A 27,312-nucleotide genomic window follows, 5' to 3' on the forward strand; every position below is an offset into this window, starting at 1 on the left:
CTAAAAAACAATTTGTTTACTCTGATATATTACAAATATTATAGTGATGTTCTTGTTTATAAGAGGTCTTTTAGTACCTCTTTCAGGGCCGGCTTGGTGATAGTTGCCTCCTTTAACTGTTGTTTGTCTAAGAAGGTTTTGATCCCTCCATCTAGCTTGAATGAAAGTCTAGCAGGATATATAATCCTTGGTTGAAACCCTTTTTCATTCAGAGCTCGATAGATATCTTGCCACTCCCTTCTGGCTTTTAGAGTTTGAGTTGAAAAATCTGCAGAGAGTCTTATGGGTTTTCCCCTGTATGTGACTTTTTGTTTCTCTCTTGCAGCCTTTAGGATCCTTTCTTTATCCTTACTTCTTCTCATTGTGACTATGATGTGTCTTGGTGTTTTCAGGTCTGGGTTGATTCTGTTTGGTACTCTCTGGGCCTCTTGCACCTTGATATCCTTTCTGTTATTCAGGTCTGGGAAATTTTCTTGTATTATTTCCTCTAGGATGTTTGCTTCCCCTTCCTCTCTTTCTTCCTCTGGCAGGCCAATTATACGAATGTTACTTCTTTTGAGATCATCCCATATGTCTCTGTTGTTGTTTTCAGTGTCTCTCAATCTCTTTTTAAGCTCTTTCACCTCTTTCTTAGTTTTCTCTAACTCATCCTCTGTCTGACTAATTCTGTTTTCTGCTTCTGTTAGTCTGCTTTCCCTTGCCTCAGCTTCTTTCTTCATTACAGCTATTTCAGCTTTCAGTTCTCTAATTGTCTCAAGATAATCGGTATTTTCCTTGGGGGTCTCAACTGTTTTTTCCCTAATACTGCCATTTCTTTCCTCCAATGTTGTTTTCATTTCTGTGATTAATAAGTTTATTATTGCTTGCATACTTTTCTTATCTATGGTTACTTCTGACTGTTTTGTGGTTTCTTCTGGGCTCTTGTCTTCATTCATTGGGGTAGCAGTTTTATTTGTTTTTAATCTACCCATTTTTTTTAAATTTATGTGTTTCTCTCTTTTTTTTTTTTTTAAATGCTCTGTTGTTCCTCAGTTGTTGTGTTTTGAGCACAAGTAACACTGTACTAAATACCTTTATGACAATTGCACTCACCAACCTCCGGAATAACCGTAGCAATTGAAGTAAGTATTGAAGGAGTTTAATCGTTACCAGTTAGCCAAACATTTTCTCCAGTCCGTGAAAAAATAGTAACCAAATCCCAGTGAAGAAAGAGAAAAGGAAGAGAGGATAGCAAGAATAGACAGTTATGCAAATCTACTATCCAGTGTATATTCTAAGGGTAACAAGAGTGTAAAGGGAACTAGAGCAGAGATACACACATAGAGAGTCCACTCTGGGTCAGATTTCTTCCCCAAAGTAATTCACAAATTCAGAAAGGCAAAGAAGAAAGAAGTGTATGACAAGATTAAAAAAAAAAAAAGAGAGAGAGATAGAGATAAGAGAGAGAAAAGGGAGAAGATAAGAAGTAGAGTTGTAATTAAAGAGCAGTGCGAGGAACTTCCCAAATGTGTATCAGTGAATTAAAAAAAAAAAAAAAAAAAAAAAAACAACCCTGTTTGGTGGTATGGGGTATCCTGCTAGTAGCTGGTCCCAGGCACTGCTTATGGGGGGGGGGGGGGGCGCCGTGAAGGATGTATGCTTGAAAATTAAAAGGTAGAAAAAAGAATTTTTTCCCCTACTCTAATTCTTAACCCAAATTAAGTTATAGAAACATCCTTGGTATGACCGTTATGGCCCCTTATTGGCTGGCTTGCTAAAGGCAGAAAATCCTATTGTTTACACGAGATGTGTCCGGAGCTCAAAGGCTAGCCGCTTCTGCTTCTCCGGGCGCCATCTTCCGGGAAACCCCGCCCTCCAGACTTTTTTAAAGGATTTCTCAAAAATGAAAACTAGCTCCAAGTCCTTTGATCCAATGAGAGCTATACTCAAGAAGTCTTTGGATCCACCCTCAGGGTTGCGGTGGACCCTAGCGACTCCCAAGAGGCAGCCCCCGAGCTAAAGTGCTCTCTCCGGGTCCTCTGCCCGCCGCGCTCTGCAACTGGCGGCGGAGGAGCCGCCTTCCCGGGCGGGCGGAGGACAATGCCCGGAGCACTCGCCTTGCCTGGCGCCGCCTGGGAATTCTGGAGCCCCGCTAGTCCGTGTCCCCTTTGCTCTAATTGTTAACCCAAATTAAACTGTAATCACTTCTTTGGTGCTCCCCCCTTGTTGGCTGGCCTGCTAAAGGCAGAAAATCCTACCTTTGCCGACGATGCTATCAGAGCACTCGCTGTTAGCGACTTCTCAGGCCGTCGCCATCTTACCTCCCCGACCTATAACTTTTTCTGGGTTAAATAGCAATTCTTTTTCTCCTTTTTTTAACTTTTTTTTTTAATTAGTGACTTAATAATTATTGACAAGATTTTGGGATAAGAGGGGTACAATTCCATACCATTCCCATCACTAGTTTCGAAAACTCCATTGGTAGCTTCCCTATTCTTTATCCCTCTTAGGGGCCAAAGATCTTTATGGTGTGCAGAAGGTGGGAGGTCTGGCTTCTGTAATTGTTTCTCCACTGGACATGAGCATTGACAGGTTCATCCATACTCCCAGCCTGTTTCTATCTTTACCTTGTGGAGTAGAGCTCTGGGGGGGGGGGGTGTGCAGTTCCAGGCCACAATGGAGAGGTCTTCTGCCCAAGGAAGTCAGGCTGGCGTTATGGTAGCATCTGCAGCTTGGTGGCTGAAAAGCATTCCATAAAGCAGAACAAATTGTTTAATAATCAGGAACCTACAAGTAAGAATATAGCAGATGATATTTGGGTTCTTCATGTTGGAAGAAGCTAGGAATTCTATTTTAGGTATATTCCAAGGGGCTCATGACTTTACTAATTTTTGCCTGAGTCTAAAATGTATCATGCAGGTAGGCTGAATATTGTCGGGAAGATGGTGTCAGAGTTGGGAATAGGACTAGAAAGCTGTATCAAGGTAGAGAGTAGCTTCCAAATATGGGAAATGTATATAAATTCTGTTAACTGTAAACCCCATTGATCTGACCTAGGGCCCGTGTCTATTCATATTTAGCACAGGAGCCTGTGTAACCTCTGCGTTGTTGTTGGTTTGAGCTCACATTCCATGGTCATAGCTAGAAACATTCTAAGCTGCACTCATTTTAGGACCAGTCTACCTTGAGTAGCAGAGTATGTTGCCACAGCCATTCAGTTTTTTATCTTGGTTTGTTATATTTTGCCCATATTTTATTTTTCATGTTTGGATGAATTGTTTGTATATATTATTTAGTTGGTCTTTGTGCTTTGACTCAGTCACTTTTTTTTTTAACAGAGTGCAGAGGAGTAAACTGAGCTTTGTGTATGCATGAGATGACTGAATAGCTTCTCAGAACCATGTTTTTAGTTAGGAAGACAGAGTAGACAAAAAGAGCAGAGAGATTCACTGTTTATGGGGTGCCTGTGGTGTTGTCCATGCTGCTCCCATAAGCCTGGGCTCAGTCCCAAGGCTTTGTGCATAATAAAGTGAACACTTTCAATAGGGTGAGCTATTTTCTGGTTGCCGGTCTGTAAATCTTTACCTTTGAATTATTACTATTATTTTTTAAGCAATTGTTTTTCTTTTAAAATATTTTAAAGTTTATTTTGAATAATGACAGAGAGCAATTGAGTGGGAAAGGGGAGATACAGGAGAAAGAGAGACCTGCGGCACTATTTCACCACTTATGAAGTGTCTTGCCTCCTTGTGCACTATAATTAGTGTGCACTCAGCTGTGTGTGCCACTGCCAGGTCCAAGTCCTTACCTTTTTAAGTTAAATTTATTATAACTGAATTTCTTGATATACTTATTGGATCTTTTTTTCTCTGTTTAACTTTAAGCTTTATGGTTTTATTGGCTATTTTTTTTTAATTCAGTACATGTTTTCTCTTGGTGTTTGTGTTTGTGTGCATTATAACTGGAAGGTTTAGAGTTCATACAAATTCCTTTTTTTAATTTAAAGATTTTTTAAATCTTTTATTGGTGATTTAATAGTGAGCAACAATATTGTGGGAAAAGAGAAGTACAGTTCTCACCCCAGAGTGCCACTCTCATCCCCTGCATTGGAAGCTTCTCTATTCTTTATATTTCTGGGAGTATGGAAGAAAGATTTTTATGGGTACAGAAGGTTGGAGGACTTGCTTCTGTAATTGCTTCTCTATTGGACATGGGCATTGACATACCCATGGTTGATCCATTCCCCCAGCCTGTTTCTATCTTTCCCTAGTGGGGTTGGGCCCTGGGGTTGGGGTTCCAGGACTCATTGGTGAGGTCATCTGCCCAGGGAAGTCAGGTTGGCAACATGGTAGTATCTGCCACTAATTCTTTTAGTGATTATGATTTTTAATATAATGTTTATCAGTATATTTTTGTTTCTCAAATATGCTAAAATATCAATATTTTTATATTGATATATATATTTTTATATATTGATTTTATTGATATAAGTGCCTCTTTGCTGCAGTTAAATGGACATAACTAAAGCAGTTGGGAAATTTAATTTCTGGTTTTTAGTATTTTTTGTATTTTTCCTATACTGCCAGGATTTACTATGCTTATACTCCCTAACTTATTTTTCCATTATTTTCTAGTATAAATCCTGTAATGAGAAAAGATTATTTTGTTACAGTTTTTCTCTTGCTGTATTGTAAATTATCACAAAGTAGTATTTCAAATCAACATAAATGTTATTAATATGTTGTGATTCAAGCATCTGGCTTAGCTTTTCTGTCTCTTCTGCTCAATATGTCACAAGGTTGTAATTACAGTTTTGATTGTTTTATGTTCTTGAATGGAGACTTGATTTGGGAAGAATCTATTTCGAAGCTTATTGAAGTTGTTGGCAGAATCCATGCTTTTGCAATTTTTAGACCTAAATCCCAAGTGATATAGAAATATGTATTAGTCAAAGTTCTTAAGATAAATAATATGAACTGTATGTTTATGTGTGTGGGCATATGAAGAGAAATAGAGAAGAGAGCTATCAGCTTTAAGTTCATGTGTTTATAAACTGACAATTCTAAATCCTTCATGATAATCAGGGCAGAATGCCAAAGAACTGGTACAACAAGTCACTCTGAAGACATTCTAGAGGCAGAATTTCTTCAGAGCCATGGTCCCTTGTTAAGACCTTCAATTGATTGGATGAAGTGCATTTATATGATGGAAGGTAGTTTGCTTTACAACTCAAAGCCCAAATTTGGAAGTAACTCAAATGTCCAACAGAGTATTGACCAAAAGAATGGTATATAGACACAAAGAAATATTATTCAGGTGTTAAAAAATGATGAAGATATCTCCTTTGCCTCATCTTGGATAGAATTTAAAGGGATAACTTTGTGTGAGATAAGTCTAAAAGATAAAGATCAATACAAGATTATCTTACTCATAGGTGGAATTTAAGAAACAAAGATGGAAAGGAAAAACACAAAGTGAAGCATGGAAAAAGTTTGGTGTATTCCACCATAGCAAATGATTTTGAGAAAGGAAGAGGGAGGGAATGGGATGGATGGGGCGTTGGGGTCTTGGTTCAAGACGCTAGAAAAGAACATAGGTTGAGTTTGAGAGTAATTTTCAGATTACCCTTTCTACTTTATCTACTTTTGTTTTCTAGTTGTTGTGGTTTCATTACATATATGTTTTTTTATTCAAACTTTCATTTTATTTGAAAGTGGGTCATATAAATAATATATTAACTATGTTCAAGTATTGCCTGATAGAGTTGTAGGTCTCATGCTGTTGACCCCACCCCCCAGTCCTTCTTCAGACTCAAGATTATTCTCTTTTTACTCTATAGACTTCTCTTGACCATGATGTGAATTATTCATTTCATGGCTTATCCATAATAAATTATTTGTTCCAGACATACTTTCTCTTGTCACCCTTTATGTTTTATGATTCCTCAGAGTTCTGTTTGCTATTTTAATATTAACTTAAGCCAGACCATTAAGAATGTACTCTATTTAGAAAAGTATGTTGAGAAAATTTCATAATGCAGTCTTTAAAAATCAACTGCAAATGTACATAGATGTACTTCCATTATTTACTTTATATCATTGAGGATGTATTTTATTAGGACAATATGTTGACTTTTACAAAACTTTACAAATCTTTGAGGGCTTAATTTATCAATATTTTTCTGTGGGGAATGCATTATTGTCTAATTTATGCTTTGCTGATTATACAATATAACACTGCATTTATCAATTTATTAGAATATGAAGACTTAATTTAACCAATTTTTCACTGTTAATGGCTTTTCTAATTTAGAAATTAAGACCTCTTTTTGTTTATGTGAACTACTAAATACACTCAAATGCTAAGCTTTAGATTATAAAATAATTGTTCCAAGATGCTTGCTGTTGGTGTCATTAATGTCATTTTCAGTTCTTGTTAAAGTGAGCTCATCTTAATGGAAAGTTCTAAGACTTAAGTCATTAGGTTAATATTCTCTCCCTCTCTCTCTTTTTAAATCAGAACCACTCTTTTATTATTTCTAGCCACTTCTTTCATTTTGTTACATACCTAGCGTGTGTGTGTGTGTGTGTGTGTGTGTGTGTGTGTGTGTGTGTGTGTGTGTTCAGTGTTATCAATGGGGCTTGGTGTTCGCACTACAAATCCACTGCTCCTGGCAGCCATATTTTTCCATTTTATTAGATAGCACAGAGAGAAACTGAGAGAGAAGGGGAAATAGAGAAGGAGAGAGAAAGATAGACACCTGCAGACCTGCTTACTGTACCTTGTGAAGCATCCCCCCTACAGGTGGCTCGAACCCAGATCCTTGTGGGGGTCCTTGCAATTACTACTATATGCGCTTAACTGGGTATGCCACTGCCCAACCCCCAGTTAGAATTCTCTGTGTTACAGAATATAAATACTCTGGATAGGTTTAAATATATTTTATAAATATTCTTTTAAAATATATATAATATTCTTAATGTTCACACAATGAAATTTATTATTCACTATAAATATCATTCATAAACATTTTATAATATTATTTGGGAGACAGTATGAGTATATAGATATTTATCAAGAATATATAATATGTTAAGAGAATAATAGATATAATACATATATAGAAATGGTAAAAATTATTGTGATGGTGTGGGAAACTTATGTAGAAGGTGGACACTGAAAGAGAATGTCAGATGAGAATAGAAAAATGGCATGTAAAAGGAGGATGTGCCATATTTATGTATTTTGTAGTTTGTTGTTTAATGCCAGAAATATTTTGATGTTCTTTGATAATTAAAATACAAAATAAAAAATTAATCTACCTTGAGGTATCATTAATACCTACAGGATTTGTAAAAACTTTTTATTAAAAAGTTAAGTTTTAGTGTAATGTGGAACTATAGAAATTCCTGAAGAGAGGTAGGGCAGTGACACACTCGGTTAAGCACACATAGTACTATGCATTGCGCAAGGTCCCAGGTTCCAACCCTTGCTCCCTACCTGCAGCCTGGATGCTTCACAAGTGGTGAAGCATGTCTATGGGTGTCTTATTTTCCTCTCTCCCTCTCTTACTTATTTGTTTAAAAAAAATATTGTCTTTACTTATTGCATAGAAACAGCCCCAAATCAAGAGGGTAGGGGGAGATAATGAGGCAGAGAGACAGAGAGATATCTGCAGCACTGCTTCACCATTTGCAGAGCTTTTTCTTTGTAGGTGGGGATGGGGGCTCCAACTGAGTTCTTGAGCATTGTAATATGCGTGCTCAACCAGGTGTGCCACCACCCGGCACCCTCACTCCATCTCTCTCTCTCTCTCTCTCTCTCTTCTCTCTCAATTTCTCTCTGTCCTATCTAATAAAATTTTTTTAAAAAGAGGAAAAAAAGGAAACAGCAGCGGATTCATAGTGCTGGCAAAGAGTTCCAGCAATAACCTTGGAGGTAAAAAAAAAAAAAAGGAAAGAAATTCATGAAGGATTTATAAACTAGGGTGTATCAATTTCATGCTTTAAGCTTGATATAGATTATTACTTTTCATATTTTTATTAATGTGCTATCCATGCTATAAAAAGAGATTTTTGCTTTATAACTCACTATAGACATACAAATAAAAGTTTTATGTAATAATATGTATTTTTACTATGCGTTGTAAAGGTAAAATACAATAAAATATATATCAAGGCTAATTTAATGTAATTATTTTTATTATTATTTTTTTGCCATCAGGGTTATTACTGGTGTTCTGTGTGGTCACTAAGAATCTCTCCCCCCCCCCCATTTTTTCCCTGTTTCATTAGACAGGATAGGGAGAAACTGAGAGGGGAAGGGGAGATAGGGAGGGAGAGAGAGAGACACCTATATACCTGCTTCACTACTTGTGAAGTGTACCCCTCCAGAGGTAGGGAGCAGGGACTTGAACCTGGGCCCTTGTGCATAGTAATGTGTGCACTCAACCAGGTGCACCACTAGCCGGGCCCCCTTTAATAATATATAAATAAAATATTAATTCTAAATTAAACACTGCATAAATAAGAAAATTTTATGTAATGATTTTAAACTACTTTATCACTTAAACTCACTCTATTTTTCATCATATCCCTTAATGTTACTCTAAGTTTCATCTCATTGTCCAGGTTTTTCAAAGTGGGTTTGAAAACAAGTAAATATAGGACTACAAGATAAGTAGATGTTTAGTGATCAGATGAGCATAAGTGATAAAGCTGAAATATAACAAAGATCAGGTTTTTCTACAGTTATTACTTAAGAAAGCAGTACCTTTACATTTGATCTATCTACTTCCTGTTTGGCTAATAGATGAGATTTAGAGGGAGGATGCTAACAAGAGTGACTTATATGTAGGTTTTTAATTTTTTTAAAATTTAATTTATTTATGATTGGGTAGAGGCAGAGAAATTGAGAGGGGAGAGGAAGATTGAGAGTGAGAGAGATAGAGAGGCACCTGCAATCCTGCTCTTCACCAGGTGTGCCACCGCTTGGCTTCTATATGTATGTTTTTAAAAATCTATAAGACCCCCCAACTCTTCCTCTGCAGTATTCCAGCCTTTATTTTCATGATTAGTCAACAACTTTTTTGGCTTTATATGTTAACTCTCTTTTCAGCCATCAGGTTCCAGATGCTAACATGATACAAACCAGACTTCCCCGGACAGATAACCCCACCAATGTGTCCTGGAGCCCCACTTCCCCAGAGCCCTGCCACACTAGGGAAAGAGAGAGACAGGCTGGGAGTATGGATCCACCTGTCAATGCCCATGTTCAGCGGGGAAGCAATTACAGAAGCCAGACCTTCCACCTTCTGCACCCCATAATGACCCTGGGCCCATACTCCCAGAGGGATAAAAAAATAGGAAAGCTATCAGGGGGAGGGGATGAGATGCAGAGTTCTGGTAGTGGGAATTGTGTGGAGTTGTACCCCTCTTATCCTATGGTTTTGTCAATATTTCCTTTTTATAAATAAAAAAAGAAAGAAAGAAAGAAAGAAAGGGAAAAATTTCAAAAAAGTATCTTATTAGAAGAGGGGCAAAGTGGTGCTGCACTTGGTTGAGTCCCCAGGTTATAGTGAGGAAGGACCCAGGTTCAAGCCACTGGGTCCACCTGCAGAAGGAAAGCTTTGTAAGTGATGAAGCAGTGTTGCATGTGCATCTCTCTGTCTTTATTTTCCTTCTGTCTCACTTTCTCTATGTTTTTATGAAGTAAATAAAAATATTAAAATATCTGATTAGGGGAGACAATGGTACCTAATAAAATTTAACTAGAAGAATAGATGGATTGACAAAAGTCAAAGTTTAGGAAAGAGACAGTCTTAGGATATGGATTTCATTTTAGCATACTGGTTTGAGAAAGACGAAGGTAATCCACATAAGTCTTGTATGGAAAGTTAGGAATATAGGTTTGGTGATTAAGTATCAGAACTGGACTGATTGTGTAAGTCTTTAAGACAGAGATGAAGGCAGAAGCCAAGAAAATGGGTATATTTGGTGAGACAACAGTTATAAAGAGAAAGGTGGGAAACTAAGAGTTGAATTATGGATACATGCTCCAATTTGGGATCTTCCAGTTATCTCAGGAAATCAAGAACATTACATTAAAAATTAAAGCATTTTTAGGATTCTGAGCAAGATATTCTTTTTTTTAATATTTATTTTATTTATTTATTCCCTTTTGTTGCCCTTGTTGTTTTATTGTTGTAGTTATTATTGTTGTTGTCGTTGTTGGATAGGACAGAGAGAAATGGAGAGAGGAGGGGAAGACAGAGAGGAGGAGAGAAAGATAGACACCTGCAGACCTGCTTCACCACCTGTGAAGCGACTCCCCTGCAGGTGGGGAGCTGGGGTTCGAACCGGGATCCTTATGCCGGTCCTTGTGCTTTGCACCACCTGCGCTTAACCCGCTGTGCTACAGCCCGACTTCCAAGATATTCTTTTTTAATATTTATTTATTTTCCCTTTTGTTGCCCTTGTTGTTTTTTTATTGTTGTTGTTGTTGTTGTTATTGTTGTTGTTACTGATGTCATTGTTATTAGATAGGACAGAGAGTAATGGAGAGAGGAGGGGAAGACAGAGAGGGGGAAAGAAAGAGAAACACCTGCAGACCTACTTCAGTGCCTGTGAAGCGACTTCCCTGCTGGTGGGGAGCCGGGGGCTGGAACCGGGACCCTTATGCCGGTCCTTGAGCTTCACACCACATGCCCTTAACCTATTGTGCTACCACCCGACTCCCACAAGATAATCCTATACCAAAACAAAATTATATTTTTCATTCTTTAAATATTTAGGAACCCCACAGCTACAGACTTCTAATTTGTGACAAAGGGACCCTAACCATTAAATGGAGAAAGGAGTATCTCTCTAGAGGATGATGTTGGGAACCAAGTGCACTTTACTATGTGCAGGGAACTAGGTTTGAACCCCTGTTCCCCAACTGCAGAGGGAAGCTTTACAGTGAAGCATGTACTGCAGGTGTCTTTCTATCTCTGTTTCTCTCTCTCTGCCTCCTCCCTCTCAATTTCTCTCTGTCCTATCAAATAAAGAGAAAATAAAAAGGAAAAGGAAAAAATGGCTGCCAGGAGAGACAAATTCATCCTGTAGGCACCCAACCCTAGGACAATCCCAGTGGTTGTAAAAAATTAGAAAAAGAATATATTGCTAATAAAAGTCTTTTTAAAATAATGAAAAAAATAAAGGGGCAAGGACATGGACAAAATCTTCACCAAAGAAAAGATCTAGAGGACCAGGAGATATGAGGAATTGCTCAAAGTCACTGATTATCAGAGAAATGCAAATAAAATCCAAGTGAGATATCATTTTACATCTGTGAGAATGTCAGACATTTTTATTCGTGCTTTACAAGATCATAAGATAATGTGGTTATAATTCCATACTACTTCCACTAGCAAAATTCAGTGCCCCCCACCTTCTCCATTGGTAACCAAAGTCATAGGTATTGGTTGTCTGTATGTATGTATGTATCTATCTATCTGTCTGTCTGTCTGTCTATGTATCATCTATGTATATATTTTTCTTTTAGGATGAAAGGTTCTGAGTATGCCAGTTAAGTTGATCTTTGGCTTCACTTATGTCCTCTATTTCCTTGTTGATTTTTTGTCCTGGTGATCTGTGAATACAATTGTTTACCATATTTATCTGTCCTAGGGCCTATGTATATTCATACATAATATGGCATCTTGTCTAAGATCTGGGTGCCGCTCTATCTGAACTCACAGCCCATGGTTACAGCTGGGGACATTCTAGACTGCACACATTTCATGACCGGTCTTTCTTGAATGGCAAAGTACAATGGTCCATCCTCTCTTGAGAGAGTGGGGCAATCCTTACCAGTGTTAGTCTGTAATAAGTGTAAGGTCCTAGAGAGGCCCACAAAAGAGCTAATGAGTATATTTCTGATATCATAAATTATTAATGAGGTGGATAGAAGCATCAACTGGCAAGGATGTGTAGCAGGGGAGACCCTTCTGATGTTGTTGGTAATGTTAATCGGTCCAATCCTTGTGGGAAACAATCTGGGGGTTTCTCAAAGTATTAAAAATGGACCTACACAATGATACCGCAGTTTTGTTCCTGGAGAATTTATCTAAAGATATCTTTGTATATTTATGGTCATAGCACAATGACAGAAAAGGAAAACTTGGTGAAACTGAATGAATGTGGTATAATGCACCAAAGTTTGGTACTCCAGAAAAGGATGGGAAAGTAGAAAGTGGGAGAGGGAGGGATTTGGAGTCCTGGTGCATGATTTTGGAAAAGGACCTATGTTGGAGTTGAGAATGTTTTGTGGACAAATTTTACAGGGAGATGATAAATTGTACTCATGTATCAACAATAATATTATAAACCATTAACATACCCCCCAATAAAGTGATAAAAAATTTTAATTCCCAAACCATAATTGATTTTCTAAAATATGTACAAGTTGGGGATGAGAGCCTTTGTACACACTTATAACAGAAACAAGGAACATGTCCTTGCCTGTCAAGAACTCTGATGTAAATAGTAAACTCCCCAATAAAATTGCTAAAAATATTGGGTAATTCTTATTTTAGCTACATGTAAAATTTATTTAATTGTGGTGCTATGCAAAATTTTCTACGTCTCCTGTTTCATGGCCCTTTATATTTGCTTTCTGTGTATGGCTAAAGTTAGGTATGTTCTTTGGATATTTATCTTTTTGAGCTAACAAATAGGTATATATCTATAGTTTATTTGAAAATCCATTAAGTATGTCATAAAAATGTAGATTGTAATAATAGGTCTTGAAGTAAAAGCTAATTAATATTAACATGAAATAAAATGAAAACATTAAATTTTTTTTCTTAGAGATATAAGCTTACCAATAATTTTTTCCATAGAGAGAAGCAGGACTAAAACAGGAAGTAAATGATCTTGTGAAACGTAAGATTTTAGTAGATGAAGAAAATGCTTTCTTAAGAAAAGAAATCAGTGAACTGCAGAAGAAATGGAAAGATAAAAATCAAGAAGTTAAGGTGTGTTGACTTGTATATAGTTTTACAGTACTCTTGCTTTGTAGTCCTACTTTAAGCTTTGTCAGCCTTTGTGGCACAGAGAGTGACAAGGTTAGAGGAAAAATTGCCTTAGGCCCTGTTGTAACATACCATTTTCTCACATGCAAAAAACTGAGAAAGATGCTTTAAAGCTAAGACTCTAAGCTTTATAACTTTCAGATAAATAGTTAATGATGGAAATGGAGCTAAGAAAGTAGGAGTGTGAATATGTGGCTTCTTGTAATTAGATTCAAATGGGACTGGCATTATTAATTGATAAAACCCAGGTCTAGGAGGATATGTCTGTGTGGGTCTCAAAAATAGCTGGGGACAGCATCAAAGGCAGCTTGATCAATTAATGGGCTCTTTGCAAATGTGTACTCATCAAAGCTGTCATCCAGTGAAAAAATATGACTCATCCACCTGCATGAAAAGAGGCCAATAAAAGTATACAGGTGACCTTGGCCATCAAATATAGAAGAAGCTGCTGTGAGGGTAAAACTGCACAGTTTATATTTGCTGATTAGTTCTCACCTTTTTTGTTGTTGTTGTTTTGTTTATTGGCCCTTGTGGTACTGTTCTACAGGACACTAAGGAGTGTGTTCAGAATAAGGAAGAACACAACAGACTGGTTATAAAAAGCCTGGAGGAGGAAAATGAAAAATTAAGTGCCCGCTGTACTGACCTGCTAAATGACCTGGAGAAACTGAGGAAGCAGGAAGCACATTGGAGAAAAGAAAAATGTAGCACTGATGCAAAAATAAAGGTATGAAATGAGGATGAAATCCATGCTGTTATTTTTTTATCTAAATTCATACAGGAAATTTCTTTTAAGTTATTTTCTACAAATATCAAATTATATATTCAAATCCACCAATGGGGGCTAGCATTAATTTATACTTCTTCACTTAAGACCCACAGCTTTTTAAAAATTGATGTTGCAAAGCAGGAAACTGACTTCAAATAGTTATCTAAAATGTAATCATTAAATAATAAAGGCTATTGGATTTGGAAAATAACATTTGAAAAAAACACATGTAGAATCAATGAGCTTTGGTTTTTTTTTTCTTTAAGGTTAGAGTTTAAATTTACAAATATAGTTGGAATTCATTGTAGTACAGTGTTAAATTGTACTATTCAGGTTCTTCAGAAAGTAAAATTTAAAAAAATAATTAATATTTCAAAGTTGTCAGTTTTCTTTAAGAGGGACTTAGTTGTAGTAAGAATTTATATATAAGATGAAGGTTACAATTAATGTGTGTAATATTCTTATATCCTTTCTTGATCACTACTTTCATAGTACTTTATTGTGAATCATTCTTTGGTTACAAACGTTTTTGTTCATTCCTCACCCCTACCCCACATAAAATTATAGGGTAATACAATATTTATTAAAATTAATATTTGTTAAAAGTCTCTGAACATGTTTTAATGTTATTAAGTGTGAAAGTCTATGCATTTACATATAAGAAGACAATGTAGCTTAATATACATGGGTATTAAAATATAATATGAATATGTTTGTGTCTATATATATGTATAGACACTTGAGGTAGGGAAGAAGAAATCATTGTGTAACTCTATTTTTTTTAACCAGAGCATTGCTCAGCTCTGGCTTATGGTGGTACGAGGGGGATTGAACCTGGGACTTCAGAGCCTCAGGCATGAGAGACTCTTTGCATAGCCATTATGCTGTCTACCCCCTGTGTAACTCAATTATTTGAGGATATTTCAGGAAATACATTAGTTGCTGCACTGTCAGTGAAGGTATGAACCACGAGAGTATTGAATTTTTAAAAAATTTTATTTTAATGAGGGAAATACAGAGAGAGAGAGAGAGAGAGAGAGAGAGAGAGAGAGAAACAGAGACACCAGAGCTTAGCTCTGGCTCATGATGGTGCTGGGGATTGAACCTAAGAACTCAGAGCCTCAGACACAAAAGTGCTGCATAACCATTATGTTATCTCCTCAACCCTAGGGAGAATTGAATTCTCTTGTAATTATCTTTTTAATTTTTATGTCAGTTTCTACTTCCCTAAAATCTTTCAGCAATTTTGGTAATATGATAAAGGTAAATTATATTACTTTCTGTTCATTTGTAGTTACTCATTATTTGCTGATGATTTTTATTTTCTTCTACTTAAACCATTCTTTGACTTGCTATGATTTTCTAGTACTCTACTTTTTTCTATAGGGGTGTTTTATGTTTTTGCATTCTAACTTGTTCTGGTTTGTGATATTTTGCCACACAAAATATTAACATTGGGGCTGGGTGGTGGTACACTTGGTTAAGTGCACATGTCCCCGTGCACAATGTCCTAGGTTCAAGTCTCTGGTCCCCACCTGCAAGGGGAAAGCTTCTCAAACAGTGAAGCAGTGCTGCAGGTGTCTCTTTGTTTCTCTCTTTCTCTCTATTCCTCTTCTCTCTCATTTTTTCTCTGTCCTATCAAATAAGATAAAGTTAAAAAATTAGCACTTCTGTTCTATGAATATTGAGTATGATGAATTAGCCTTTGAAAACACTGTTGTTTATTATTCATTTAGTGAGAGGCTAATAAAGGGATTGACTAGGGTTGGGAATTGAACTCATAGCCTTTATTTCATGTAAAGTATAGGCTCTACCACGTGAGCCACCTCACTGACTACAAAAGACTGAATTTTGTGACTTAATTTTATTTTTTTCTTATGTTGAGCTTTGATTTTATGTGACAGAGTCTTTAATCTATGTAGAAACCATTTTTGTGCATGGTTCACTCAGATACTTTATTTATTTGTCATAGCATACCTCTTATGTTTTCATAAATATATGGGTATATTTCTGAACTTCCTGTTGTATTTATATATTATAATAATTTATTTAAATATGTATCTATTTACATTTAAAGATAGAGGGAGAGAAAGAGGGAGAAAAAGAGGGAGTGAGAGCTCTGCCATATACAGTGCCAGAAATTAAATCTGGGACTTAATGCATATGTGAGTGCAAGTTCCTGTGTTCTGAAATTATGTATAGGGAGAAAAAAAATCTTTTGCTCTAGGCATCTGAGATTTGTTAACTTACCATGTGACACATTTGAGTCATCTACCTACCACTTTCCAATTTGTGTGCTTAAGCTAAAACAGATAATTTCCTTGTATGTGCTCTTTTCCTTACTGAACTGAGGACTAAATTCATTCCTAGTAACATGGATTATTGCCATTGTAAAAAGCCACTACTGGAACTTAACAGTGGTGCTCCTACTTCAGTGCACACATTAACTGCACAAAGAGCCGAAGTTCAAAGCTCACGCTCCCTACCTTCAGGGAGGAAGCTTCACTAGTGATGATGCAGGTCTGCAGCTGTCTCTCTGCTTCTCTTCCTCTTATTTCCCCCTCTTCTCTCAGTTTCTCTCTGGCCTTTCAGATAAAAGAAAGTGGTCATCCACACTGCTGCATGTGACAGAACTTCCTTCCATTGAAGGTTCTGTTGTGTTTTATTGTGTGCGTATATGGTATTTTATTTATTCTGTCATCTGACATTTATGTTGCTTTCATCTTTTGGATACTGTACATAGTTATGCTCCTGTGAAAATGGATGTGGATATTCTTTTTTTTTTTTTTTTGGTTTCAAAGGCTTTGTTTTTGGTTTATTGTAGCATATCCCTAGAAATGGAATTGCTGGATTAGGTGGTAGTTCTATTTTTAGCTATCTTGAGGAACCCCTATACTGTTTTCCATAGAGATAATGGTGTTTTACAGGTCTATTAAGGTTCCAGTTTTGCCACATCTCAGCCTATACATCTTGCTTCTTTCCCTTCTTCCTTCTACAGACTATCTCCCTCCTTGCTTTCCTTCTCTTTCTTTTTCCCCACTCATCCACTCATCAACTTCTGTATGTATCATTGTTTTTCTTGTGATATATGAGAATTTATAAAACACTCATTGCTATATTGATGAAAATTGACTTTTAGAAAGTGAGGTATTATTGGTTTATTTCATTGTATGTATTCCAGAAGTCACATTGTACTCATCATCAAAGTACAGATACCTCTCCATACCATCTACTGGACTCTCTCCCATCCTCAGTATCTTTTAAAGCCTACCCATCGAGAAGCCTCAGTTCTGTGGTCTGAAACCAAGGGTTACTTTTGAAGTTTTTTGTGTGTTAACTTGCTTTTGTTTTATATACCACATAAGTATGATATCATGCTCTGGTTTTGTCATAATCTTTCTGATTTAACTTCACTTAGCGTAACATACTCCAGGTCCATCCATATTGTTGCAAATAGAAAAGAAAAAAACAATACTTCAATATTTAAAAGATTACTCTGCCATCATAGAGATAGCTCACCTGGTAAGGCATATGTCTGGTTATATATATGGCCAGGGTTTCAGTTCCAAAATCATATAGAAGGTGCTAAGACTCTGGAAGAAGTTCTGGTGCCATGGTCTTTCTCCCCTCTCTCTTTACCTTCATCTGCCTCTGTATTAATGAAAAATCTGCCTGCAGCAGTGAAATTACATAAGCATAAGACGTAGAGTCTGAAAAAAAAAATTGCTCTAGCTACTACAATGTGGAAATAACAGGTATGGGAGCATGACTAAATTTTTAGTTCTTCCCTAAAAAAAGCTTGATGCTTACTTTTGGAAAAATGAAAATAAAGTATATATGTGCTATTTTATAATGATATATATTTATTAAAAATAAAAAATAAATTTAGTTATATATTGATGGTGGTATTAACTGACACGTGTGATTACTACACACTGGGCCATGTTTTCATTCAGACAGAAAAACAGCAAGAGAGGGAGAGATACCCTCTAACCCAATTGACCTAGCTCCCTGGTCTGAAATGGACCTTTCTTTGCCTTCTTCCTTGTAATCAGTGTTTTTCAGTGACCACTGGAGGTGTATCACTGGGCATTTCTCTTTCTCTCTCCTCTCTCTCTAGTTATTTAATATTAATTTACAAAAATTACATGTCAACAGGGTTATAATTCCATATCATTTCCACCACTGGAGTTCTGAATCTCCAATCTCTCCACTGCAAACCACTGCAATTTTCCCAAGGTTGCAGACATGGGTTAACTATCATCTCTACAACTATCTCTCTAGATAGTTACATAATTCCCTCCTTTTTCTTCCAGATCCAGCCCTTCCCCTCCAGGCCACTCATGACACTATTACTACATCCAAATATCCCTCCCTTTTTCCTCCTCTCTCTCTCTCCGAGTACTGATGGAGTTGGAGAGGCAAGGTTCCAGGACACGCTGGTGAGGTCGTCTGCCCCAAGTCTGGTTAGAATCATGGTAGCATCTGCAACTTTGTGTCTGGAAGGTGGCAGATCATAAAGTGAGATAAAATGTTTAATGAACAGGAACCAAAATAGGAACAGAGCAGATGAGGGATCTTAGGGTGGAAGAAAGCTGGGAACTCCATTTTAGGCATGTTTCTAGAGGCCCATGACTATGGTAGTTTTTGCATGAGTTTGATAGCTAACATGATATTAGATAAAGATATTGTCTGATAAAATGGTGTCTGAGTAGAGAAAAGTGGTAGGAAGTTGGATTAGGGCAGAGAGTAGCTCCCATTCTTGAAAAAAAATCCCATGGATAAAATTAACTATTTACCTCCATCCACCTGACTCAGGGCATATATATATATATTTATATTAAGCACCAGAGCCTTTGTAGCCTCTGAGTCCCTCTGAGTTCACAGCTAATGGTCACAGATGGGAACATTGTAGGCTGCATTCATTTCAGGACCAGTCTTCCTTGAGTGGCAAGGCAGAATACCCCAGCCTCCTTCAGAGCAGGGAAGTCCCTACCATTGCTGTTTTATGGTAAGGGAAAAGTCCTGGGAAGGTCTACAGTAGGGCCTATGATGACATTCCTGATGGAAGTGACCAGTGGTGGTGCAGAGGGGGATCCACTAGAGGTCTAGGCCCATCCAAGGATTTCCTGACTAGGGTTGCAGATGATGAGGTGGTGTTATATAGACCAAAAGGATCATTATTAAGTGAGTCAGTCTCTGAGTATTTCTCCTTTAAAGATTTGTTTAACTCAAATTAACACTTTCAACTTTTACTTTTATGGGGTAGGCTCACATGTCTGCATTTCTTTTTTTTAATTTTAAAAGATATTTTATTTATTTTTAATGAGAGATAAAGATACAAAAAGAAGGACCAGATCACTGCTCAGCTCTGGTTTATGGTGGTGCTAGGGACTTAACCTGGGAGGTTGGAGCCTCAGGCATAGAAGTCTTTTTATTTTATTTTATTTTTTATTTACAAAAAGGAAACATTGACAAAACCATAGGATAAAAGGGGTATAACTCCACACAACTCCCACCACCAGAACTCCGCATCCCATCCCCTCCCCTGATAAGTTTTCCTATTCTTTATCCCTCTGGGAGTATGGACCCAAGGTCATTGTGGGGTGCAGAAGGTAGAAGTTCTGTCTTCTGTCTTCCCCGCTGAACATGGGCATTGGCAGGTGGATCCATAGTCCCAGCATGTCTCTCTCTATCCCTATTGGGTTGGGGTTCTGGGGAATCAGAGCTCCAGGACACATTGGTGGGCTCATCTGTCAGGGAAGTGTGGTTGGCATCATGCTAGCATCTGGTGGCTGAAAAGAGAACATATAAAACCAAAAAAGTTGTTGACTAATCATGAACCTAAAAGCTGGAGTAGTGCAGATGAAGAGTTGGGAGGCCCTCCTTTCTGTAGATACCTACTAGGCATATTTTAGTTATATTGCAAAGGGCCTGTGGCTATGCTAGCTTTTTTTTTTCCCCTGAGATTGAAATCTGATATGCAGGTGGACCCAAGTTATTGTCTGGAGAAATGATGTCATGGCTGGAAAAAGGACCAGAAAGCTGGATCAGGGAAGAGAGTAGCTCCCAAATATGGGAAAGGTGTATAAATATTGTTGACTATAAACCCCATCGATTTGATGTGATCTGGGGCCTATATTCAACTTAGGAGCCTATGTGACCTCTGCATCCCTATAGATCTGAGCTCACATTCTGTGATCATGAGTAGGAATGTTCCAAGCTGCCCCAATATCATCAGTACCCATCTTCCTCAGGTGTAGCATAGAGTATGTTGTCCAGCCTCCCTTTTCTATTGTTAGCATGAGAGATGGGAGACACTACAGCACCAAAGACTTCTTTGCCATAACACCTTCCATGTGGTGAGGGTTCAGATCTGGGTTGTTCTGGGGGTAGATAGCATAATGGCTATGCAAAGATACTCTCATGCCTGAGGCTTTGAAGTCCTCAGTTCAGTCCCCTGCACCACTATAAACCAGAGCTTCTCAGTGCTCTGTTAAAAAAAAGAAAACAACAGCAACAGTACTGGATTATCTTCATGGCAGCTCAAACATCTAACCTGGTGAACTACCTGGGCTGAGGGAAAATATTCTTCAATAAACATAATAACAATTTTCAAATTACTTCAAAATGAAGAATGATTTAGAGAAGAACCCTGGGAAAAAAAAAAAAAAAACATGTGCAATTTTACCATGACCAGGAAAACTGAGCATGACCTGTATTTCAGACATTGCAAATTTATTTTGCTGTCTTTTAGCTTTTGTCCTTTCTTCTCTGAGTATATCTCCATGTGTGTATTTAAAATGAACTAGTGAAATATGTCATTTGTCCTGATTAGTGTGTAACTATTTAAACTGAATTTTATTTACATAGTTAATAACCGCATTACTGTATGATGATTCTTTACTGCAACTTTCATAACTAAATTTCAGCATATATATTCAGGTTTATTTGCTTGAGGTCCTTAGTTTTCATGCCATAAAACTTTGATAACTCTGGAGAGAGAAATTCTTGGCTGATAAAAAAGTTCCCAATATCTGACCCAGATTGACCTCCCAGTCTGCTGTACTAGAAGAAACTAAAACTAAAATATGTAAAATAATTTTTACCATTATGTGAACCAACTAAGTATAACAGAATTTTTATTACTATTTGTTTGATATGTGTTTTGTTTGATTTTGATATAAATACTCTAATTTTAGGTTTTTGAAGACAATTTAAGTGAAGCAAAGAAAGAAATTGAAGCATCACAGAGTAAATATAATGCTCTATCATTACAGCTAAATAGTAAACAGACTGAACTCATTCAGAAGGATATGGATATTACCCTGGTCAGGTAAGTACATTCCACTTTTAATTTAACATTATAGTAATGACATTAGCTATTTAGAATGGCAATAATTATGTTCTTAACATACCACCACAGTAAGTTTTATTTCTTATGTGTACATATGTTTATACTTCAAAAATAGCTGGAACTATATACATCAAATTAGAAATTGTTACCCAGAAGAATCAATAAATGGTGTTGGGAAACATGGGTTAAAATGTACATAAAAATGAACCCAGACCACTGCCCTTTACCAGGCATAAAATTAAACTCAAAATGGATCAAACCTGTGGTTGCTATGCCTGATCTTATCAATTATTTAGATGAAAACATTGGCAGAACTCCTAAATTGTTGGGTAGTATGCCAGCTCCCCCGGCTTCTGTCTCTAATCCTGCCTAAGCACCGGCATGCCTGCATGGCATTGGTTTGATCCCACTCAAAGTTGCGGTCTATTTACATAAATCACTAACTAAGCACCACTCTCCCTCCAGGGCATTGGTGGTTCTGTGGTAGAATTCTCGCCTGCTCCGCTCCCTCTCCTTGTCACACCCTGATTTTCCACCACTTTCTTTTCGCTCCACCCTCTCTATGTCACATCCTGTTTCCACCCTACTTGGAGAGTATAAATACAGCTGCTCTTCTGATTAAACACACTTGGAAATTGCTTTCCAGCTCCAAGAGTTCCAGAGTGTATCTCCTGCGAAGTTAGTGCGGCACGAGTTCCTGATTCCTCTCCCACGCAGCAGCCTAGATCGGCTCCAGTTGAGTTCTCTCCAACCCAGAGAGCACTTGCTCGGGAAGAAGCACCCTCAGGCTATCCCGGCACTAAATAATAGTAAAAATCACAGTAGCTAATAGTTCATGTGTAGTTTTCAGAGTTTTATTATAAGATCGCATAGAGGTAGAAGAAATGCATCGTTGTAATAGCTCAAACATGGGAGCAATCCAAGTGAATGACTACAACAGTTGTGAATATATATATGTATACAAACAGAGAGAGAAAGAGAGAGAGAGAATCCCCAGTAAAATTTTTTTAAAATGTAGAAAGAAGAAAAGCTTAAGCTAATGATAGGATTTATCTTGATTTTTGTCAGGTATTACTAGAGATGTATATTCCTGACACAGTCTGTTTTTGCTATTCTAATTTTCAAATTAGAATAGAAGAAAGTCATAGGAAATATCACTGGGGTTTGGTGCTGGCAAATCCACCACTCTTAGCAGCCATTTTTTTTTTAAAGATTTTTTATTTGATAGGACAGAGAAAAATTGAGAGGGGTGGAGGAGATAGAGAGGGAGAAAGACACCTTAGACCTGCTTCTCCACTCACAAAGTGTCCCACCTGCAAGTGGGGAGCCAGGGCTTGCACATGGTAACGTGTGCTGAATGGAGTGTGCCACCTCCCAACCCCCCCACATAATCTCTATTTTTGTAATTCATCATGATTTTAAAAAAGCAGAATAACCTATCCAACACCATTTTTAGTCTTTATAGTAGACATATTCTCTAAAGAGATCTTAATTTACCCCAATTCCACATAGTCCTTAGATAGTATGGATAGCAAAGCACATTCCCTCTGAGTGACATCTCTTTTAGCCTCTTGAGGGTTTTTAAATATGTGTCTTGGTGTATGTCTCTTTGCTTTTAGATAACCATGTGCTCAGTTATCTTCATGACCCTGTATTATCATATTCTTCCCCCAGCTTTTGGGTATTTCTCAACTATTACTGCTATTGCTACTATTGTTATTTTGCCACCAGTATTATCACTGGGACTAAGTGCCTGCATGACAAATCCACTGCTCCTGGCAGCCACTTTTCTTCCTTCCTCCCTCCCTTCCTCCATCCCTCCCTCTCTACCTTCCTTCCTTCCTTCCTCCCTTCCCTCCCTCTCTCCCCCTCTTTCTATTTTTTTTTACAAAGAGGTGGGGACTGAAAGAGATATCTGCAGTGCTATTCCACTGCTTCTGTAGCTTCCCCTCTGTAGGTCGGGATCAGAGGCTTGAACCTGCTTCCGTGCACATGTTAATGTGTGCATTCTATTGGGTTCCCAACTTCTAGACTTCTATCAGCTTAAATCTGTTGGGATCCACCCACAGTCCATCCACCACAGTCCATTGTGAGTTTGCTCAGATTGTTGTATACTCTGTCGCCAGGCTGATGCCAGCGGAATGCTATGTCCAACTATTTATGGTCGGCTGGTATATTACATCACACCTTCTTACCTTACAAATATTTATGCCTTCCCATTTGATTTCTAGAAAGTGATATTCTATTCTGCTATATGATATCCCATTAAAGTTCCACAAGGCCTCTGTTGTCCTATGCAGCTTGTCTATTACCTATAATATAGTTTGCTGAAAAGTCTAGTTTGGCAGCAACTTAGTATGCTAGTCACAAATATTTTTCTTTTTCTTGCATGTTGTACTGTCAATTAATTATTTTTTTAAGTTAAAGCTAACTGCTGTAGGTGTTAATTGGAGGATAGTGGGTGAGCTGGTATTGTATCAGTAGGGGGAGGGGAGGAGGGGTTCAGATGAGAACAACTGTTGTCTAGGTTGTATTTAGGGAGACTTTGCAGTTATTCTTCCTCTCAGGGGTTCCAGACCTGAGACACATCTCTCTGCTGGTTAGCAGTATACTGAATGTGACAGTATAAATCTGGAGAGCTTACAGAAGGCATAGTAGAGAGTTATTTCTGTGCTGTCCTTGCTGGGATTCCAGACTTTGTGGAGATTTTTTTTTAATGTAGTCAGAAAAACTTTATTTTTCTTTTCTTCTTTCTCTCTTTTCTTTCTTTCTTCCTTTCTTTCTTGAATAGAGATAGCCAGAAATTGAGAGGGAAGGGGGAGATAGATAGATAGATAGAGACCTGCAGTATTACTTCACCACTTGGAAGGCTTTCCCCCTGTAGGTGGGGACCAGGGGCTCAAGCCTGGGTTCTTGCTCACTATAATGTGTGCGCTCAACTGACCCCCTAGAGTTTTTTTTTTTCCTGCCAGTTATTGAGGCACCTTGCCAGCGCTAGGAATCAACCACTTCTGGTGGCTTTTTTTTTTTTTCTTTCTTTTCATTTGATGAGACAGAGAGAAATTGAGAGGGGAGGGTAGATAGAGGGAGAGAAAGATATCTGTAGACCTGCTTCACTGCTAGAGAAGTGAACCCCCAGCAGGTGGAGTTTTGCTCCTTTAATTTGGACTTTACCTGTTTCAAGTGAGACTATTCACACTATTACTTTTTCTCCAAGTGTCTTTGGTTTATCTTTCTGTCTTGCCTTCTACTCCCTATACTTCTGCCCGAGCACATCTCTCTCCTCTTATCTTTTCTGATATGGCTGCTTTTTTTTTTTTAATTTTTTATTTAAGAAAGGATTAGTGAACAAAAACATAAGGTAGGAGGGGTACAACTCCACACAATTCCCACCACCCAGTCCCCATAACCCACCCCCTCCCATGTTAGCTTTCCCATTCTCTAGCCCTCTGGGAGCATGGACCCAGGGTCGTTGAGGGTTGCAGAAGGTAGAAGGTCTGGCTTCTGTAATTGCTTCCCCGCTGAACATGGGTGTTGACTGGTCGGTCCATACTCCCAGTCTGCCTCTCTCTTTCCCTAGTAAGGTGTGTCTCTGGGGAAGCTGAGCTCCAGGACACATTGGTGGGGTCTTCAATCCAGGGAAGCCTGGCCAGCATCCTGGTGGCATCTGGAACCTGGTGATTGAAAAGAGAGTTAACATACGAAGATATGGCTGCTTTTATCTCCTTGACATTCCGTCTGGTGTTTTTGTGTTGCTCTCTGAGTTTCAGAGAAACACTTCATTCTCAGCCTATGCTGTAGGATTATCTTAGTGGTGTCCCACTTCTAAATAGTTAATAGTTGTTTCTTTGGTTTGGGAGAAATAAGCAAGTATCATCCTATGTTACCATCTTTTTGAAAAATCAGTTTTATTGATTCATCATTAGTTTTTCAGTACTTTAAAATTTTGGAATTACAGTTTACCACCTCTGTATGTTTCCATTTTGATGACATCACCTCAGTGTCTATTTAATAAGGGATAGGGACTGGTCTAGGTACCATGTATATAGTAGAAAACTAAGGTCTCAGGAAGAGTCATAGTAAATAAAGCTTTGGACTATCAAGCTTGAGACCTGGAGTTTGATCCCCAGAATCATGTGTGCCAGAGCAGAGTAATGCTGTGGGTCCTTCTTTCTCTCTCTCTGACAGTGGACATAGAGCCACATAAGTTACTCTACCATTTCTAGTGGCCATTTATTTTTCTTTGATTTTTTTTTTTAAATGATAGAGATCGAGAAAATAGGGAGAATGGCGGCAGGGTGGGGGAAGATGTTGATATAAAGTTACTTGTATCCTGGCCTACCACTTGTCAAACTCCCCCCCTGCAAGTAGGTACTGGGGGTTTGTGCATGGGTCCTTGAACATGGTAGTGTGTGCACTTTACTAGGAGTGCCACTACCTGCCTGTTCCTTCTTCTTTTTTTTTAAAGGTTTTTTAAAAAAAATTATTTTATTTTATTTTATTTATTCCCTTTTGTTGCCCTTGTTGTTTTATTGTTGTAGTTATTATTGTTGTCGTCGTTGTTGGATAGGACAGAGAGAAATGGAGAGAGGAGGGGAAGACAGAGAGGAGGAGAGAAAGATAGACACCTGCAGACCTGCTTCACCGCCTGTGAAGTGACTCCCCTGCAGGTGGGGAGCCGGGGTTCGAACCGGGATCCTTATGCCGGTCCTTGTGCTTTGCGCCACCTGCGCTTAACCCGCTGCGCTACAGCCCAACTCCCCTTTTTTAAAATATTTATTTTATTTATTTATTCCCTTTTGTTGCCCTTGTTGTTTTATTGTTGTAGTTATTATTGTTGTTGTCGTTGTTGGATAGGACAGAGAGAAATGGAGAGAGGAGGGGAAGACAGAGAGGAGAGAAAGATAAGACACCTGTCGACCTGCTTCACCGCCTGTGAAGCGACCCCCCTGCAGGTGGGGAGCCGTGGTTGGAACCGGGATCCTTATGCCGGTCCTTGTGCTTTGCGTCACCTGTGCTTAACCCGCTGCGCTACAGCCCGACTCCCTGTTCCTTCTTTTAAAAAAAGATTTATCCTATGTGAATAAATCAGCAGTTTAAATTCATGGTAAAAAAAAAAGTTCCATTGTTGGGGGTTGGGCTGTAGTGGAATGGGTTAAGCGCACATAGCACTAAACTCAAGGACCAGCATAAGGGTCCTGGTTCAAGCCCCCGTTTCCCCACCTGCAGGAGAATCACTTCACAAGCAGTGAAGCAAGTCTGCAGGTGTCTTTCTCTCCCCACCTATGTCTTCCCCTCCTTTCTCCATTTCTCTCTGTCCTATCCAGCAACAACATCAATAACAACAATAGTAATAACCACAACAATGATAAAAACAACAAGGACTACAAAAAGGGAAAATAAATAAATAAATAAGTTCCATTAAGAAGTCTCCAAAATATATACCAGAGAGTGTGTTTCTGTGACATAACTCTTTATAATTGTTTACATTTTAAATGAATTTATGTGGTTTTGGGTATTGTACAGTTGATAGAGTTTGATCCTTGGCATCATTTGTGCCAGAATGATGCCCTGGTGTCTGTACCGCCATTAATAAATATATAAATAAATCTACATAATTAAATTAAAATATTTTCCAATATTATATGACCTGTATATATCACAAAGGATTTACTACACACAAATATGCAAACTATTCCAGAGGTATGGCTGTCCTGAATTGTTAGTGACATCATTATTAACACCTAGTTCTGTGTCCTCTTTACCAAGTTCATCCTAGATGAACCTGGTGCTGCTTTCCTTCTTCCTCACATTTTTGGTGCTGCAGGGCAGATTGGAGGAGTTGCAGGAATCTTAACATCGGCAGTGATAGTTGCAAACAGTTGTGCTTTCAGGCAGTGGTACTTTACAGAACTTTGCTTTGGAATATTAATTACAGAACTTTGCTTTGGAATATTAATTACAGAACTTTGCTTTGGAATATTAATTTACTTTTTGGGATTCTTAGTATGCTTAAAGTTCTGTTACTATATAAAAAAGAAAGCTATTGTTAGGATCAGTACTTATCTATTGTTTGAATTGAAGCATAACAATTTCAGTGAGCAGTTGGTACTATGTATATCTAGGGTTTTT

At 38.0% G+C, this 27,312-nt stretch overlaps 1 protein-coding gene across 4 annotated transcripts in view; it reads left to right on the plus strand.

Annotated features, from left to right (window-relative positions):
• Positions 1-27,312, plus strand: part of CNTLN (centlein) — a 331,221-nt gene that overhangs the window by 83,135 nt on the left and 220,774 nt on the right. For 3 of the 4 annotated variants that reach the window (XM_060199608.1, XM_016193668.2, XM_007535780.3), the window contains exons 4-6: positions 12,863-12,997; positions 13,602-13,781; positions 21,026-21,159. In XM_060199608.1, the coding sequence (XP_060055591.1) occupies positions 12,863-12,997; positions 13,602-13,781; positions 21,026-21,159 (449 nt within the window). The remainder of the gene's footprint in view (positions 1-12,862; positions 12,998-13,601; positions 13,782-21,025; positions 21,160-27,312) is intronic. The other variant, XM_060199607.1, reaches the window with a different exon arrangement.

Source organism: Erinaceus europaeus, chromosome 10 (assembly GCF_950295315.1).
Source record: "Erinaceus europaeus chromosome 10, mEriEur2.1, whole genome shotgun sequence".
Classification (NCBI taxonomy): domain Eukaryota; kingdom Metazoa; phylum Chordata; class Mammalia; order Eulipotyphla; family Erinaceidae; genus Erinaceus; species Erinaceus europaeus.